Source organism: Petromyzon marinus, chromosome 27 (assembly GCF_048934315.1).
Source record: "Petromyzon marinus isolate PM22_M1 ecotype Great Lakes invasive population chromosome 27, UKy_Petmar_22M1.pri1.0, whole genome shotgun sequence".
Classification (NCBI taxonomy): domain Eukaryota; kingdom Metazoa; phylum Chordata; class Hyperoartia; order Petromyzontiformes; family Petromyzontidae; genus Petromyzon; species Petromyzon marinus.
Genome location: NC_133693.1, coordinates 8,780,316 through 8,796,902, shown reverse-complemented (window position 1 = coordinate 8,796,902; position 16,587 = coordinate 8,780,316). Strand labels below are relative to the sequence as shown.

Sequence of the window (16,587 nt, the reverse complement as noted above, 5' to 3'; positions counted from 1 at the left end):
ATCGCCTGAACAGTTACCGGTTTTCCAATTATCTTTAATGTGCAAATAAGTGTCATTAATTTGAATTATAAAGTTATCAAGAAATTGATAGGACAGATACAAATTGCATACGCCCTTCCAAACAACTCGTCATACTCCTAAACAACATTAAAATGTAAATGATAGCGATATTTTGCTGAATAAATGTATTTAGGATACAGTGATGAACGTTAATGTCAAAATAAGCAATGTGCAACACATTATATTCAGTTATAACCAGGGACGGGATTGTCAATGATACATACATCACACGATTTAATGTCAGTGAATTGTCGTAATTACCATTTTCAAAAACAATTCAATTTTGTTAAATGTTAAGTTTCATGGCTTACATGAATGACTTTGGAAACGTGGAGTTATTTATCCGACCTATTGCATCCTCAAATGTGCCTGAATTGACTATAATTATTAATAACAAGAGATAAAATAATACATGTTCAGGGCATTTACATTTCTCCAAATGACGATTTCTTTAATATATGCATGTTGAACCTCAGCATGTCCAATATGATGGCACAGATCTTTTAATTTGTAAAATTAAGTCGCATTTTTATAATTAAATTATCTACACTGACCTGTGTAGATATGTTACAATTGATGGACAAATCTGTGCGCAAATGGATGGCTGATTGAGCGGTTGGCAACAGCCTGTTTAAGTGTATGATAACAAAACGTGTTTGTTTTTACTCTACGATCGAACCCATCTCAAACGTTGGCCATGAAATGTGAAAGTACGGTGACAACACGTGTTTTAAATGAAGGAATGTGCCAATGTACTCTACAACATTTTGACAAACCACAGTAAATATGTGCAAAATGTATCGATAACATTTATTTAGGGCGTACATTACGCTTTACTGGTTTCAAGAGTTTTAAGAAGTGTTCAGTAAACATTCACGTCCCAGCAGGTGATGTTACCTATCGTGGCCTGAAATGCCCTTCATCTGTGTTGGGTTTATATTGCCTAACAAATGTTATCTACCATTATGACATTTTTATGTAACTCTTGTAACGTATCTCTGTAATAAAACGTCACCCAACAATGTCAGAAGGACGCGGTGTAATGATACTTCACATCCCGAGCTGTGTATTGTGTCTACATCATTAGCATATACTGCACGTGTAAGTAACGTGAAATGTTATCTTCGTCGCCTGGTACACAGGAGGTCATGGGTTCGATTCCCGACCCTGACGACGCCAATATACAGGATTTTAAGTTTGTGTGTTCTCTCTCTCCCCGTAGTGGTTGTGTGGATTTTTCTCCAGTTTTGCTCTCCAAATTTTAAAACATACGTTTGGATGATTTGGCTGCTACGATAAATTCCCACATGTTATGATGATAAAGCCACTTCGATGAGCTATCATGCATAGCCAGGTTGCCTCTGAAAAAGAGCCAATAGCTCAGTTGGCTTTATCTGGTGAATAGTTTATTTTAGGTATAACAGGGAGGTGGAGCGAGGAATAGAGTGGTGGCACAGTGGTTAGCGCATTGTAGCATGAACACAGCGATCTGAGTTTAAAGGCTGTGAAGACATCACATTTGTATAAAACACATGCTTAGATCACTCGTCAGAGTAAAAAAAAACATATAACTTAAAGCTGATTACATTTTGTTCGCTTTAAATATGATTTTTTTAAATATGATTTTCAGCCCTCTCGTAAAATATGGTCCAACAACCGCCCTGTCCAATACACCGTGTAGTCTGTGGCGTATCAATATTCAAATAGTGATACCTGAGCGTGCAGCAAGGTGCTGAGCTGTGTAAAACAGGATCCCTTCTCCGGAACGTGGCATGAACTGGATACGGATGTGGGTGTGATGCCGCACGCTAAACGGCTCAAATTCCATCCACGATGATTGGTTAGTGCTGAACGAAGGGTCACTGATTTGCAGAGCTGTGAAATGCACACACCAACACGGTAGAGAGAGAGAGAGAAAGAGACGTGAGACAAGTACTCTCATGAAGGCTGAAGAGACACAGAGACCGGGAATGTGAAATTAATTAACGATCGTCAAAAAAATTATAGTTGCAATTTTCAAGCACAAGCAGACAAAATCATGCACGAAAAATGACTGCCAACCGACAGGAGAATGGAATGTTCTCTGAGAATTTATAATTGGAAATTATATAACAATATGCATACAAGATTAATTTTATTTTATTATCTAGGGTTGAGTCACTGCTGAGGATGTTTGACTGCTGGGAATGAGTCACTTTTGGTAATGAGTCAATGCAGGAATAATTCACTGCTTGGAATGAGTAATTGCTGGGAATAAGTCACTATTGAGAATGATTCACTGCAGGAAATTATTTACTGCTGGGATTGAGGCACTGCTGGAAATAAGTTATTGCTTTTAATGAGCCACTTCTTGTAAATGAATCATTGCTGGGAATGATTTATTGCTGAGAATGAATAATTGATGGTAAAAAAATAATTGGTTAGAATGAGGTATTGCTTGGAATTCATAACTACTGGGAATTAATGACTGCTGGGAATGATTAATTTCTTAGGAATGAGTTACCATTGGGAATGAATGATTTCTGGGAATGATTTATTGCTGCAAATTAATAATTGATGGGAAATATTCACTGGTAGGAATGAGTTACTGCTGGGAATTTATCAATGCTGGGAATTAATCAATGCTGGGAATGCATTACTGCTGGGAGTGGATTACTGTGGGGAATGAATGACTGATGTGAATAATTCATTGCTGGAAACCAGTTACCATTGGGAATTAATAATTTTTGGCAATGAATGACTGCTGACAAGGATTCACTGATAGTAATGAATCACTGCTGGGAAATTGATCACTGCTGGTAAAGAGTCACCGCTGGGAATGAAGTGTCGCTGCAGGGAAAGAATCACTCCTGGGAATGAATCACTACTGGGAATTTAGTCACGGCCAGAATAAGGGGGTGGGTGGGGAGAGGTGGGGGCAGAAGGAGATGAGTCCCACCCCGGCCACAGTAGGCGCCAGCCTGGCCGAGAGCACAGCGGCAGGTGTAGCCGTGCGGGTGCAGAGGAACGCAGGTGGCTCCGGCAGCGCAGCGGTGGGCAGGCCGGTGGTCGGCCCCACACGGGCACGTGCGCTCCGCACATTCGCCGCCTCGCCAGCCACGCGCGCAGCGACAGCTGGCGATGGCAAGAGGGGGTTTTGGGGTAACTGATCAAACAATAAACACGGGCAGTGGCGGCTACGCGCCGCGGCTTCTAATCCAGCACCGTGGAGGCGAGAGTTGGTGGAACCGTACAAATGACAAAATGTTGCACAGCGCCCTACCCGTGGGCATCGAGGTGCCATGCCCTGGCTTGCCAGTGGAATGCAGTACGGCAAAGTGTGGACTGGTATAATCTGTCCCTTCTGTATGGGATAGAGTGTTGTCACCTCGCATACATGAGTTTTCTCTGGGTGCACCGGTTTTCTCTCACGTGTATCGTAAACATTCACTAATGGGCAATTGAAATTACAATGGCAGGGGCCAGTCTGCCCGGAGGAAGTATACTGTTGACTTCCCGCAGAGTGGTACCTATTCCATCCACCATGAATGAATGAAGGACTGAGTCATCAATTTCTCACTGGGATTTTAACCCGTAACCTTCTGGCTGCGAATAAAACTCTGCAACAACAACAACAAACAACAACAATGACGGTGTCACCATGGCGTGACGAGGATGTTAACAACCGACCGACGAGCGAACGGGCGCGTGAGAAAAGGCGTACTGACTAGACAGAGGCGCCCAGCGGCACGCACGTCCCTCCGTTGTGGCAGCTGAGGAGCGCGCAGGGGTTGGAGAGGCACTGGCCCACACTGCGACCCGCCACGGGGTGTGAGAGGCGGACGCTGGGAGCGTCCCCCGGGCCGGCGCGCACCCAGATGCCCAGCACACAGCCTGCACGCGCCCCCACATGCCGGAGTCCGCCGATGGGTGAGGCGAAAGCTCGCGTGGCAACGGCGATCGTTTTGTCCGCCAAAGAATAGGCGGCGAGTGCAGCATGGGCTTTACAGAAATGCACGCAAACGCGGCTGTAAAATAACCGGAGCCAGCTAATCGCCTGATGAAGCTGGTTTGTAATCACCGGTGAAACGTCGTACTCGAATTGTAAATGTTGTGGGTTTACTCTTCCAATACACCGGTGTGCTGACGTGGTAACTAATTTGTATGTTTTGTTTGCGTCATAAACCGTACCAATTGGCTGTGTCGGGTGGTGGCGGGATTAAAGACGCATTTGATATGTACGCGATCTAACCCAAACAAAAAATATTTTGGGAACTTTAATACAAAAACTGAACAGGTATATTTTTATAAGTGACCGGTCAGACTCGTGGTTAGGATGTTTGCCTCTGAGCCAGTTTGCAAGGTACCAAGGTTAGATTATTATAAAGCCTTTGTCCTCCAGAGTGATTGCGTGTTGGGTGATGCTCATCTCTGTTAATAGACTCAAGTCATAGGTGTAAATTCAACATTCCTTTGGCAAGGATAAGTTCATCCATAGAACTAACACTGTTGAATTCCCACAAAGTTTGACTCAATTTGATCAACCCCAGGGAGATGAAGGCGGATGAGTCGACTCCCAACTGGGATTTGAACCAATAACTTTCTTGCAGTGTGACGGGTTCTCTGGCACAGCTCCATGCAGCAGCAAGATCTCGATTCCTAAAGCCGACGGGTAATTTCTATAGGGAATGAACCATTGTGTGCTGTCTGCTACAGGGCTGACATTTGTAGTGGACAAAATGGGTCGATTGGTGCTGCTGGATAACACGCCTGACTGCTTCTCTCAAACTACTGCTGGGGCACACTGAGATGTCCCTGTTTGAAAACACATTACGACAGTCTGCATATGATTAACTCCTGGAAGGTATTAAAAGATTCATTGCGCCAAGGTGAGTCCATCGCCTGACATCCCCGACCACCAAACCTCTTCTACCGAGACTAAAAATGCTCTCTCTAAAGCTCAATATATCCATGGCGAGTCCAGTCAGCTTAAATGTCGAGATCTTTTACATTCCTGCTGTTATTGTTTATAATTCACCTATCATGCACGCGTTTACTTTGCTGAAGTAGCAACTTAGTACATTACAATTAATACGTTATGTAATTATTTACACGAGGATTAATACTGAGATGGTTACTGATGGGTGATGCTACCGTTCAATCCAAATGTCCACCAATTCACCAGCAATCACATAGCAAAGTCTAGCAAACCATCAACACATTTATGGCGATGCCATTCTGCAATGGCACATGGCCCAATGCCTCGTGCACGCTTGGAATAACACAAGGAGACAAGAAGAAACACCGGTGGATTAGTGAACAAACAAGAATCCAACACATCAGGCGGACATAAAAGGAGTGAAATTGCATTCGGCAGGACTAGTTGCCGCAAGGAATAACAGCTGAAGGAAAACATGTGGGGCAGAGGCATGCAATGAAGAGATGAAGTCGTGAATTATTGCTCATGTTGTTTTTGGGTAAGGATTGTGCCATTGGGAAGCCTTTACTCTACAACGGACTGACGATGAGTGATGATTACGATTGTTTTTTTTTCATGAGCAATCATTCGTGACACGGTTGCATGCACGCAAACGGAATTCCAGATGGGATTCATGATGGCAATGTGATTTGGAATTACCGATCCGAGTTGGTCAGCACCTCTCAGGCTTTGAATTAAGGGCACCAATTCCTGGCCTCAAACCAAATGGAAACAGTGTTGGAGTTTACGATGGAAATTTAATTCACATGGCCATGGTAATAACGGTCTGAATTCCCAGCAGATAGACCACTGGGAATACACCGCTGGGAATATCATGACAAAGCAGTCTGGTAACTAGTTGTGAAGTCACGTCACGGATTTGCCCACTCTTTAAGTGGCAAATGCAGGTGAAAATCATCTGGGTGCTGTAAATTGTCTGTGCCCTGACATCGTGGTAATGTGGATATCTTTTTTATGGGTTCCTTACTCCCATCAGAATATTGTGGGGATTCAAAATACTATCGGGCCGGTATCACAAATTAAACTTGGATCATCCGGTGACTTATGATTTTAGAACGAGTGTGAAACATTGTTCGTGCTACTCGATAGAGAAGGTAAAGTCTAAATTGTATTGATTCAAGCGGTCATGGAAATGGACACGTGATGACTGTGGCTATACACTGCTTGTTGAGACACTAGGAAGGCAATGGTGAAAATGGCATCATACCTGTAACAATACTCTTGGTTCTTTCGGTAAAGTCACGTAGGTTAGAAAAAAATAATAATAGATCACGACTTTTCGATCGCAACACAAGTGTATATAACCTTGTTGTAATAGCTCTCTCTCTCTGGTTCAGCAGTTCCACTGCTGTATTATTTTTTCCGCCTGAGGACGACCGCTTGTGTTGCGATCGAAACGCCGTGATCTATTATGATTTTTTCGACCTACGTGACTTTACCGAAAGAACCAAAGAGTATGGATTCCTGCAGTGACGAAAGCTTCAAATCAAGATTTAACCTATAACAATAATAATGTTGCTCGTGTTAATGACAGCTACTATATCATAGCTTTTTATTTACCAGCTAATGGTGGTGACTAACAATAATCACGGCAATGGTGATTATTAAATTATATGAGCACAATTTTATTGTGTATTTCAACAAATAATTAATAATCAATTTTACAATTAACTCGACCATTTAATTTGCATGTGAATTTAAGCACTTTAATTTATCTGAAAGGCAGATTCTATAGACCCAATCAGGGTGTGCAGTTAACCAAAACTATTGCCATCACGCTTGTGCTCTGCTTGAAAAGCGATGACAAAAATATCCCAATGTAGGACCCTTATTAAAAAAAAGAAATCTTGACACTCATCTAGGCTTTCCTGGATAACTAATGCAGATTAATTATCTGTGCAGTTATTACGTTTCCTACGCTTATTAAAAAATATACTGCAGTGTGCAGTTGTGCGCATTGGTCCCTGTATTATTAATATGATCAAACAAGGGGGACACACGATCAGTAACAACTGTAGCATCTCGACGCATTGTTGCATCCATCAACGACAATCCGTGATGGCAGCTCCATTACTTATGTAAACACTTTTTTATACTATACTACATGCATTACCTATCACCGTCGTAGTGTCTATAATGGTGTTAAATAGCCTAGGTGTTTGGTCTCTCTACAGTTGATTGATTTATGGCTTTCAATTATATGCACGCGTTGTTAAAGACACAAATATAACTCTTAACTTGACGATCCGTACGGTATGTAGGATGTGTCTCAAGCTCTATAACCAAGTGTGAAGCTTCAATACTGAGTAACAGGACTTGAGATTGAGTCATGTGCGAAGTGTGTACATTCAAGTGGCGTTACAGTGAAGCGGTATTATAGTGTATTTCAGGCAGGGTAAGTAGGAAGCTTGAACTAACCGAACAACACTCAAGTTTAGCTAGCTTCATCAGGCAACAGCCAGATTTGTGGAGAAGGCGTGAATGTGGTACCAACGCTTCTGCGCTCTTGAGCTAAGTGGGAGGGGGGGGATTACTGAGTCAACGTACATGATGCATGTGCGTTATGCGAGCCCCTTTGATCTTGTCCTTCCTGTCTATTGTGTGTATTAAAATAGCCGTACCAACGGTAATCCCTATTGAAGTATGCTGCCCCTTTATAGGCATGCATTTTAATAACGTACTGTTTGATTATTCGCTTCTACGCAGCGAGAGCGCAGAAGTGTGGTCGCCACATCAACGCCTCTACATAAGGAACGAAACAGGTGGACTTCTCCACACATCTGGCTGTCGCCTGAAGCTAGTTGTAGTTACTGGCGAAACGTTGCACTCAGATTGTAAATGTTGTGGCTGTCCGGGTGGTGGCGGGTTTTAACTACACACATTTACGCGATCTAACCCAAAAAAACCCCCGCTATTATGAACTCATATGTGTTTTAAAAAAAAAAACAATATGGCATTCTCACTTCATTTAACAGAGCGTCCTCATCCAATACGTTACCCTGAAAACTTTGCAGGAAGCGAGCCCCATCTGGCAGAAGCGCGGGCGCGAATTCGTTCACTCCACCGACGTACAGTTGGCTGAAGACGTTGAGGCCGGATAATTGGCCGGGAGAGGCTCCGGAGACGTTCCGCTGCCCGTCCACCTGGAGAGGGGTCGGCAGGGGGGGGGGGGTGTGCGGGGGGATTGCATTGCGACCATCTCGTCAGAGCGCACGTGCCCTGACCGCTCTGCTGTCGTTCGAAATTTGCATTATGACGGCGACAACAACTTTTGAACCTCAGCAACGCACCTCCGATTCGCGTGGTTGGCTGCGTGCGTTGCGAAAACGAAGTTCGACATACACACCGAATGCGAGCGACCTGCCGTTCGCCAATAAGTGGACGGCGGCGTCGCAACGGCACGCCTGTGCCAGGCCAGGTGCACCTTTAGGCCTCGTGAAGTGTCGAAGGCTCACCGACACGGGGTTACGGGACATACCCAGCAGGTGCCATGGGTTGGCTGACTGAGCTGACTGGCAGATGCATCCAGCTGTTAACCCCCCCCCTCCTCTGCCAACTTGCCGCCCGGCGTTCCGCTCGTTGTTGTGAGCGTCGCTCCTCTGCCCTCCGTTGTTGGGTGACTGCCTCCAACTGCCCAGGAGCAACGTCCTTCACAAGCCTCCTCCATAGTTCAACACACATACGTACACACCGTGATGCGACGAACGGAAGCGTTGCGTGTTTGTTGTGAAAGACGGCTTGCAAACATTGGCGGCCCTGAGCCAGCAGCGGAAATTCCACAATCCTCCAGCAGAAAGGCCAGTTAGCGACAGAGAACGACTAACGTTGACGTCCCACGGGCTGGTTCTCATGAATGAATGATGGGCCGAGTCACCTACCAACTGAGATTTAAACTCACGACCTTGCGATTGTAAGTTGAGTGCTCTTACCATAGCGCCACCCAGCTGGTTATCAGCAGTTCATACATTATAGAGGGTATTCTCTGTGTGTATATACATTGTGAATTTACAATATATCCTATGGTAGGATGTAGAATACTTTCTAAATGGACATAGGGTACAATGTAAACATAACTCATGAAAATATGAGGCCGTGTCCGTGTGCAATGTGTACAATTAATTAAAAATGAGCAATGCAATACACACAGGTCATATTGACATGCAAATATTGGAAAAAGTAATTAACCAATTGTTTTAATTGTGATTGACCTAAACTTACCTTTAGCCTGGCCTCACAGGGTAATCAGAGTTCTCACCGCTGGAAACACGCTATTAAATTACTTATTTTATCAACGCAGCATTAATTAATAACAAAACCACTAAGGTGATAAATGAAAACATTGGCTGGAAAATGGTTTCCAGAAGGGATGTCAACCTTCTAAATTCACGAGAATAATGTAGCGACTCGATTCAGTTTATGCATTAACTGAATTGACATCATTATTTAAATTGGGATACCAAGTGTCAAAATATATACTCAGACTCGACGTCAACCTGGGCCTGTATGCAGATTCATGAGGCCACTTGAATACATTTGTCACATGCCTCATATATTTTAATGGTCGCAATTACTCCATTATCATACAATTTCACTACGCTATTGCTGCAGTAGATTTGTTTAAAATACTGCACCTGCTTCACATATCAACGTTAAATGTCATTATCGTGCAAAATAAAAAAAAACATAAACTTATTTAGAGAGTTCATTAATGTCATTCTTGTCAGTCGCCATTAAAATAATAATTATATTGCCTTTGTCAATCATATTACATGAATGCAAATTATTTGACCAATTCAATTACTCCTGGGTGTGGTGGAGACTGGGAATGTATACAAGTGGGGTTGATGGATCATATGCACAGATGGAGCCATCAAATGATCTAAGACGACCACCAATCTGAAAAAGGAGGTGCCTATAGGAGACAGTACTGCAAGTAGGCTTTTTAGGTTAGATCACGTAAGTTTAAATGCTGCATTAACCGGCGACCACTCGACACAGCCAATTAATAAGGTTTGTCATGTAAACAAAACATGCCTATTAGTTACTACTTCAGGCCACCGTTGTGTTGGACAGTAAATCCACAACATTTACAATTTGACTGCGACGTTTCACTGGCAATTACATCCAGCATTATCGGGCCATTTTTATTATGAATAATATTGTTCGTGAAAGCCTATGCGTCAAATAGCAAGTGGTCCCTACAACAAGAACGCTTGAGATTTTGAGTGTTCTCCCCATTCACGTATGGGGTTTCTCGAGTCACACATTTTCAGGGAATTAGCCAAATGTCCCAAAGCACCACCTCTCCGAAAGAAACCCTTTCATTATTCATAATATAGTTTTTTGGGTTAGATTACGTTATTTATAAATGTGTCGTAACCCTCCACCACCCGACACGGCCAATCAGCAAAAAAAGTTAACAAAAGACAAAATAGTTCACTACTTTAGCCCCACCGGTGTGTTGAAGAGTGCATCCACAACATTTACAGTTTGAGTAGTGCGACGTTTCGCTGGTAATTACATCCAGCATCATCGGGCAATTCGCCAGAATGGTAAAGCCCTCACTTGCTCCCGGTCTTAAATAGAGTAGCAGGGTGACGTCATCATTTAACTCATTCAGGTGCAGTGATTTGAGGCAGAGGGGCGGGGGTATTGTAATTATATAATCGATTGGTAATCAGTCAATGGTTATGATTAGTAATGAGTTGTAGATTAGTAATTATTTGTAATGTGTGTTATTGTGATTATATGCTACGTTAGTAATCCGTTAATTGGTATGTTTCCCCTATAAGGAATTGTAATATGTATTATTTAATAATACGCTTCCCAATGAGTTAAATGATGACGTCACCCTGCTGCTCTATTTAAGACCGGAAGCAAGCGAGGGCTTTACCATTCTGGCGAATTGCCCGATGATGCTGGATGTAATTACCAGCGAAACGTCGTACTCAAACTGTAAATGTTGTGGATTCACTCTTCAACACACCGGTGGGCTAAAGTAGTGAATTATTTGTCTTTTGTCAGCGTGACACTTTTTTGCTGATTGGCCGTGTTGGGTGGTGGAGGGTTACGACGCATTTATAAATAACGCGATCTAACCCAAAAACCTTTATTATGAATAATATTGGTCGCGAAAGCCTACATTTTAAACTAACCTTTACATTTATTTGCAGTTTATCTTTTCCAAAATGATATTCCAACAATGTTATCAGCATCATGTCATAAGTTCAAAATTAATTCGGAACTCTTGCAGAAAAGTGGATCACTCTTTGTTAAATGACAACCTTAGGAAACATATATAATGGAACTGCTTTTGAAATACCTTTAAGTGACTTTTTTATCCGCACATTAGAGGATGTACTGTCACAGATGTTCTGCTACAGTTAAATGTTTGATTCTTGGAAGTCAATTTTTTTTTTATTCTCAAAGCTGGAATGTAACCAGAACAATTTTTTTTAAATGTATGTCACAGTTTTGTGCTTGCCTGTGTACATTCATGAGTGCCTTAGCTGATATCCATTAACTCACTACACCTGGAACACAGTTTAATCACAGGTTGCTGCCTGGGATTGAACTCAGGAAATCAGTAATGTTGGTTCAACACCTTTACCCCTGAACAACCCGGCCACCTATACTCAACAAGAGTCATGAAATACAATGTGGCTTACTCATTGGTTTTTTTCGGTAAAGTCACGTATGTAGAGATACAATACAATTTTATTAAAACAAAACAATCACGACGTTTCGATCACAACACAGCAATCTTCATCAGGTGTTAAGAACAAATCATGGAGGTAAATACAATAAGGAGATAAGAGACGAGCATTCAACAGACCTAAGAAACATTATGTGAAGCACAACCAGTCAGGCCAACAACACAGTTAGACACTTCCTGGTGGACCACGAATTTCAGAAGAGAGTTAAATTTCGTGTTCAACCTCTGGATTGCACTTGCCAGCATAGAGTGAACAAATACGAGGTACAAACTCAGCAGAAATACATATACAGGCCCACCAATGTGGCTTTTTTAAAAATAAAACGTTTCTATTTTCTCCTAGTTAAATTGCCATAGGGCAGTGCTGGTATCCATGTATGGTCTCAGCCAGAGGTGAACATTCAACGTTCCTATGACAGGGGCTAGTCACTCCATTGGACAACTAATGTTTACATCCCACAAAGGACTCGGAACCCATCAACTCTCGCCAGAGATATTAACTTTTTTTTACATTGTGACTCGGGTATTCTAACGCCTCTGACACATTACGTCCCATATATATTCTCATACAATGTAGTTTTTATTTTCGTTCATTGTTCCTCAGAAAAATGGTTCGCACTTGTCGGGCAATAGCGCGTGGTCACTCAAGCATATGCATTTTATACAGAGCGTGCAATGAAATGCTTACAACCCCACAAAATGTACTACAACCAAAATAGCATAAGCTTGCAACACCAGACCATCTGCTCGCAGCGATTTAGCACCCTTCCACATGTTCACACAAGCATTCAATAAGTAATTTTGGATGTAATGCTTCTTTATCCTGGAGCAAGCTCTCCAGCAATATGAATTCACCGCGGTGGCTAGGAGATACAGTGAGGGGAAAAAGTATTTGATCCTTTGATGATTTTGTACGTTTGCCCACTGACAAAGAAATGATTAGTCTATAATTTTAATGGTAGGTTTATTTGAACAGTGAGAGACAGAATAACAACCAAAAAAACCAGAAAAACGCATGTAAACAAATTTATAAATTGATTTGCATTTTAATGAGGGAAATAAGTATTTGACCCCCTCTCAATCAGAAAGGGAGTGCTCCTAATCTCAGCTTGTTACCTGTATAAAAGACACCTGTCCACAGAAGCAATCAATCAATCAGATTCCAAACTCTCCACCATGGCCAAGACCAAAGAGCTCTTCAAGGATGTCAGGGACAAGATTGTAGACCTACACAAGGCTGGAATGGGCTACAAGACCATTGCCAAGCAGCTTGGTGAGAAGGTGACAACAGTTGGTGCGATTATTCGCAAATGGAAGAAACACAAAAGAACTGTCAATCTCCCTCGGCCTGGGGCTCCATGCAAGATCTCACCTTGTGGAGTTGCAATGATCATGAGAACGGTGAGGAATCAGCCCAGAACTACACGGGAGGATCTTGTCAATGATCTCAATGCAGCTGGCACCATAGTCACCAATAAAACAATTGGTAACACACTACGCCGTGAAGGACTGAAATCCTGCAGCGCCCGCAAGGTCCCCCTGCTCAAGAAAGCACATATACATGCCCATCTGAAGTTTGCCAATGGATATCTGAATGATTCAGAGGACAACTGGGTGAAAGTGTTGTGGCCAGATGAGACCAACATGGAGGAGGAATGCTGCCTATGACCCCAAGAACACCATCCCCACCGTCAAACATGGAGGTGGAAACATTATGCTTTGGGGGTGTTTTTCTGCTAAGAGGACAGGACAACTTCACCGCATCAAAAGGACGATGGACGGGGCCATGTACCGTGAAATCTTGGGTGAGAACCTCCTTCCCTCAGCCAGGGCATTGAAAATGGGTCGTGGATGGGTATTCCAGCATGACAATGACCCAAAACACACGGCCAAGGCAACAAAGGAGTGGCTCAAGAAGAAGCACATTAAGGTTCTGGAGTGGCCTAGCCAATCTCCAGACCTTAATCCCATAGAAAATCTGTGGAGGGAGCTGAAGGTTCGAGTTGCCAAACGTCAGCCTCGAAACCTTAATGACTTGGAGAAGATCTGCAAAGAGAAGTGGGACAAAATCCCTCCTGAGATGTGTGCAAACCTGGTGGCCAACTACAAGAAACGTCTGACCTCTGTGATTGCCAACAAGGGTTTTGCCACCAAGTACTAAGTCATGTTTTGCAGAGGGGTCAAATACTTATTTCCCTCATTAAAATGCAAATCAATTTATAACATTTTTGACATGCGTTTTTCTGGATTTTTTGTTGTTATTCTGTCTCTCACTGTTCAAATAAACCTACCATTAAAATTATAGACTGATCATTTCTTTGTCAATGGGCAAACGTACAAAATCAGCAGGGGATCAAAAACTTTTTCCCTCACTGTAGTATCTTCCTCGCTTGGTAAGCAGGAGGTTGTGGGTTCGACCTCCGACCCTGACGATCTCTGTTGCATATTCGGAGTTCGCGTGGATTTTTCTCCAGGTTCCTTCGGTTTTTCCCTCCCCATTTATAAACATACATTGAGATTATTTGACTGCTACTATAAATTCTCACTTAACGGTGATATCAGCCACTTTGATTAGAGATGTGTGACCAGGTCACTTCTGAAAAAAGATCTAACAGCTCAGTTGGCTTTACCTGGTAAAATAAAATAGTTTTGTTTTGTTTCATGCATATTTTAGCACAGTTTAATGTTTCAATTACTGAGATAATTGACAATACACTGCTGGATGAAGCCTCCCCATTCTTACTCTTTGGTTCTTTCGGTAAAGTCACGTAGTGAGTGTGGATTTATGAAAGGAAATTCCCAAGCTCAAGAGGTCATTACAGATAGAGTTGTTCATGCCACTACACCTCACCGTCGCTCCCATATGGTAGCACCCTCAGCACTTGCAATCAACATAAGTTCATTTTGGTGTGTTTGCGTCAGCTGCTTGGGAAGGCAGTTTGTATTTTATGCCTTCTGATTTTGAGTTTGTGCACACTTTGAGTGACTTGTTACCTATCATTTTAAACCCCTTTTCAGCACCTACGCAGAAATTCACGAACTCAGCGTGTGTTTAGTACATGTTTTAAAATCTGGACGTCTACTAATCATGGAACAACAAAACGAAAAATGTACGCTCTTTTATAGAGATAACGTTTTGACAGCTAAACATTTAGTGACGTTCACAAGAGGAAGCCGTTATTTTTCCAGCCGTCATCTGCACAAGCACAAAAGGTGAGAGACTTTGAATGTTAAAGGAGCTCCACCACTGGACGTGTGTGAAACAGAGCTTCACAGCTCATCGGATTCCTCCAGCGCAAAACAAGGATTCTCATTTCGATTAATAAAGGGGACACTGCGTGGCAACAAAGGGCAACTTGCACGGTGCGTTACCTGCAGCCACCCGCGGGCGAGTGTCCTGCCCAGGCGGATTGTGTGCATGTGCAGGCGCGTGTCCACGGGATCGCTGAGCAGGGACGCAGTCCCCGAGCCGAGATTGTAGCGATAAACCACCCTGCCGCCTTGAAGCCCCAGTGCCAGGAAGTCGTCGCCATCCAACCCTGCGGAGGCGACAACGCAAGGAATAAACGCAATATGCTGGGGCAAATTGGGCTCTCAGTGGAAGGGGGTGGGGGTAGATAAGACCACGTCGGCACTTTCTCGGTGGCTAGGCCATGCAAGCATTTTTCATGAAAAAACAATTAAATGTAGGTTCATTACTCTTGCGTACGGGTCACAGAGCGAGACCGCGAGGGACGGTGACAGCTTGGAGGTCCTCGTCCAGCGGCTTTTAGATCATTGCTGATTATGATTGTTCATCGTGCATGAGGACTCGAAACGATGTGGCAGAAGACAATCGTAAAAACAATTGGAAGAGGCGGTTGTGATGGCGAGGTACAAGTCTAATAAGAATCAGTATCTTTATTTATACTGGAGGAATCTGATGAGCTATGAAGCTCTTTTTCACCGATGTCCAGTAGGGACGGGTCAGAAAGTTACAAAAACAAACATTACAAAAATACGATAGGAGTGAAAAGCATAGGAAAGGTAAGCAAATAAAAACAAAATAACTAAGGCCCACTGAGCTATTAGCTTTTTCAGAAGCGACCTTGGCCACAATTGATAGCTCAACGAAGTGGCTTATCATGTGGAAATTTATAGCGGCCAAATACTCATGCAATGGACTGGCACCTACAGGTCAGGTGACACAGGGGTGGGATCCTGTAACGGCGAACCTTGGATCCTAGCTGCTGACGGCGCAGCAACTGTAGGATCTAGCACAAGGACAGAGTGGGCCAATGTGTAGTGCCATTAATGACATTGGATGTGATGATCTCTTGACCTTGACTTTAAATCTTGCACCAGGTTCCAGGGCCTATCATTCCGCAGAGAGTCTATCGTATTACAATGTTGCTGCTTTGGCGCACAAATGCAATAAATTGCAGGTCATGTTGCAACAATGAAAATGAGATTTTTTTTATTACCGTCACTGAAAAGGAAGATCTTCATATTTTAGTAAAATGGAATACTTCAGAAAATAGATAATAAAAATTAATAAACACCAGACACTAAGAAGGACTATATCTTCATCTTTCTTCAGTGACAGTAGAAAAAAAAAAGAAACATTTTGAAAACAAATACGTGACCTTTCAGTCATTGCGAGTGAATGTGCTATGCTCAACCATGGCACAAACACACGGGATCAGCTCTGATGGGAATTCTCAGTGGCACAAATCCCTCATTGCTCACTGTGATGATCCCTAGGCTGGCCCACACTCGTAACAAGACCATTCCACCAGAGCCTGATTAAAACAACAGCTGGAGCATGCGGCTGTCTATGAGGCGGTAGGGCTTG

General features: G+C 43.0%; 1 protein-coding gene across 6 annotated transcripts in view; it reads right to left on the bottom strand.

Annotated features, from left to right (window-relative positions):
• Window positions 1–16,587, bottom strand: part of EYS (eyes shut homolog) — a 539,265-nt gene that overhangs the window by 10,443 nt on the left and 512,235 nt on the right. For all 6 annotated transcript variants that reach the window (XM_032961555.2, XM_032961552.2, XM_032961557.2 and 3 more), the window contains 5 exons: window positions 15,126–15,292; window positions 8,037–8,181; window positions 3,768–3,933; window positions 2,999–3,174; window positions 1,774–1,935 (listed from right to left, as the gene is read on the bottom strand). In XM_032961555.2, coding sequence (XP_032817446.2) covers window positions 1,774–1,935; window positions 2,999–3,174; window positions 3,768–3,933; window positions 8,037–8,181; window positions 15,126–15,292 — 816 coding nt within the window. The remainder of the gene's footprint in view (window positions 1–1,773; window positions 1,936–2,998; window positions 3,175–3,767; window positions 3,934–8,036; window positions 8,182–15,125; window positions 15,293–16,587) is intronic.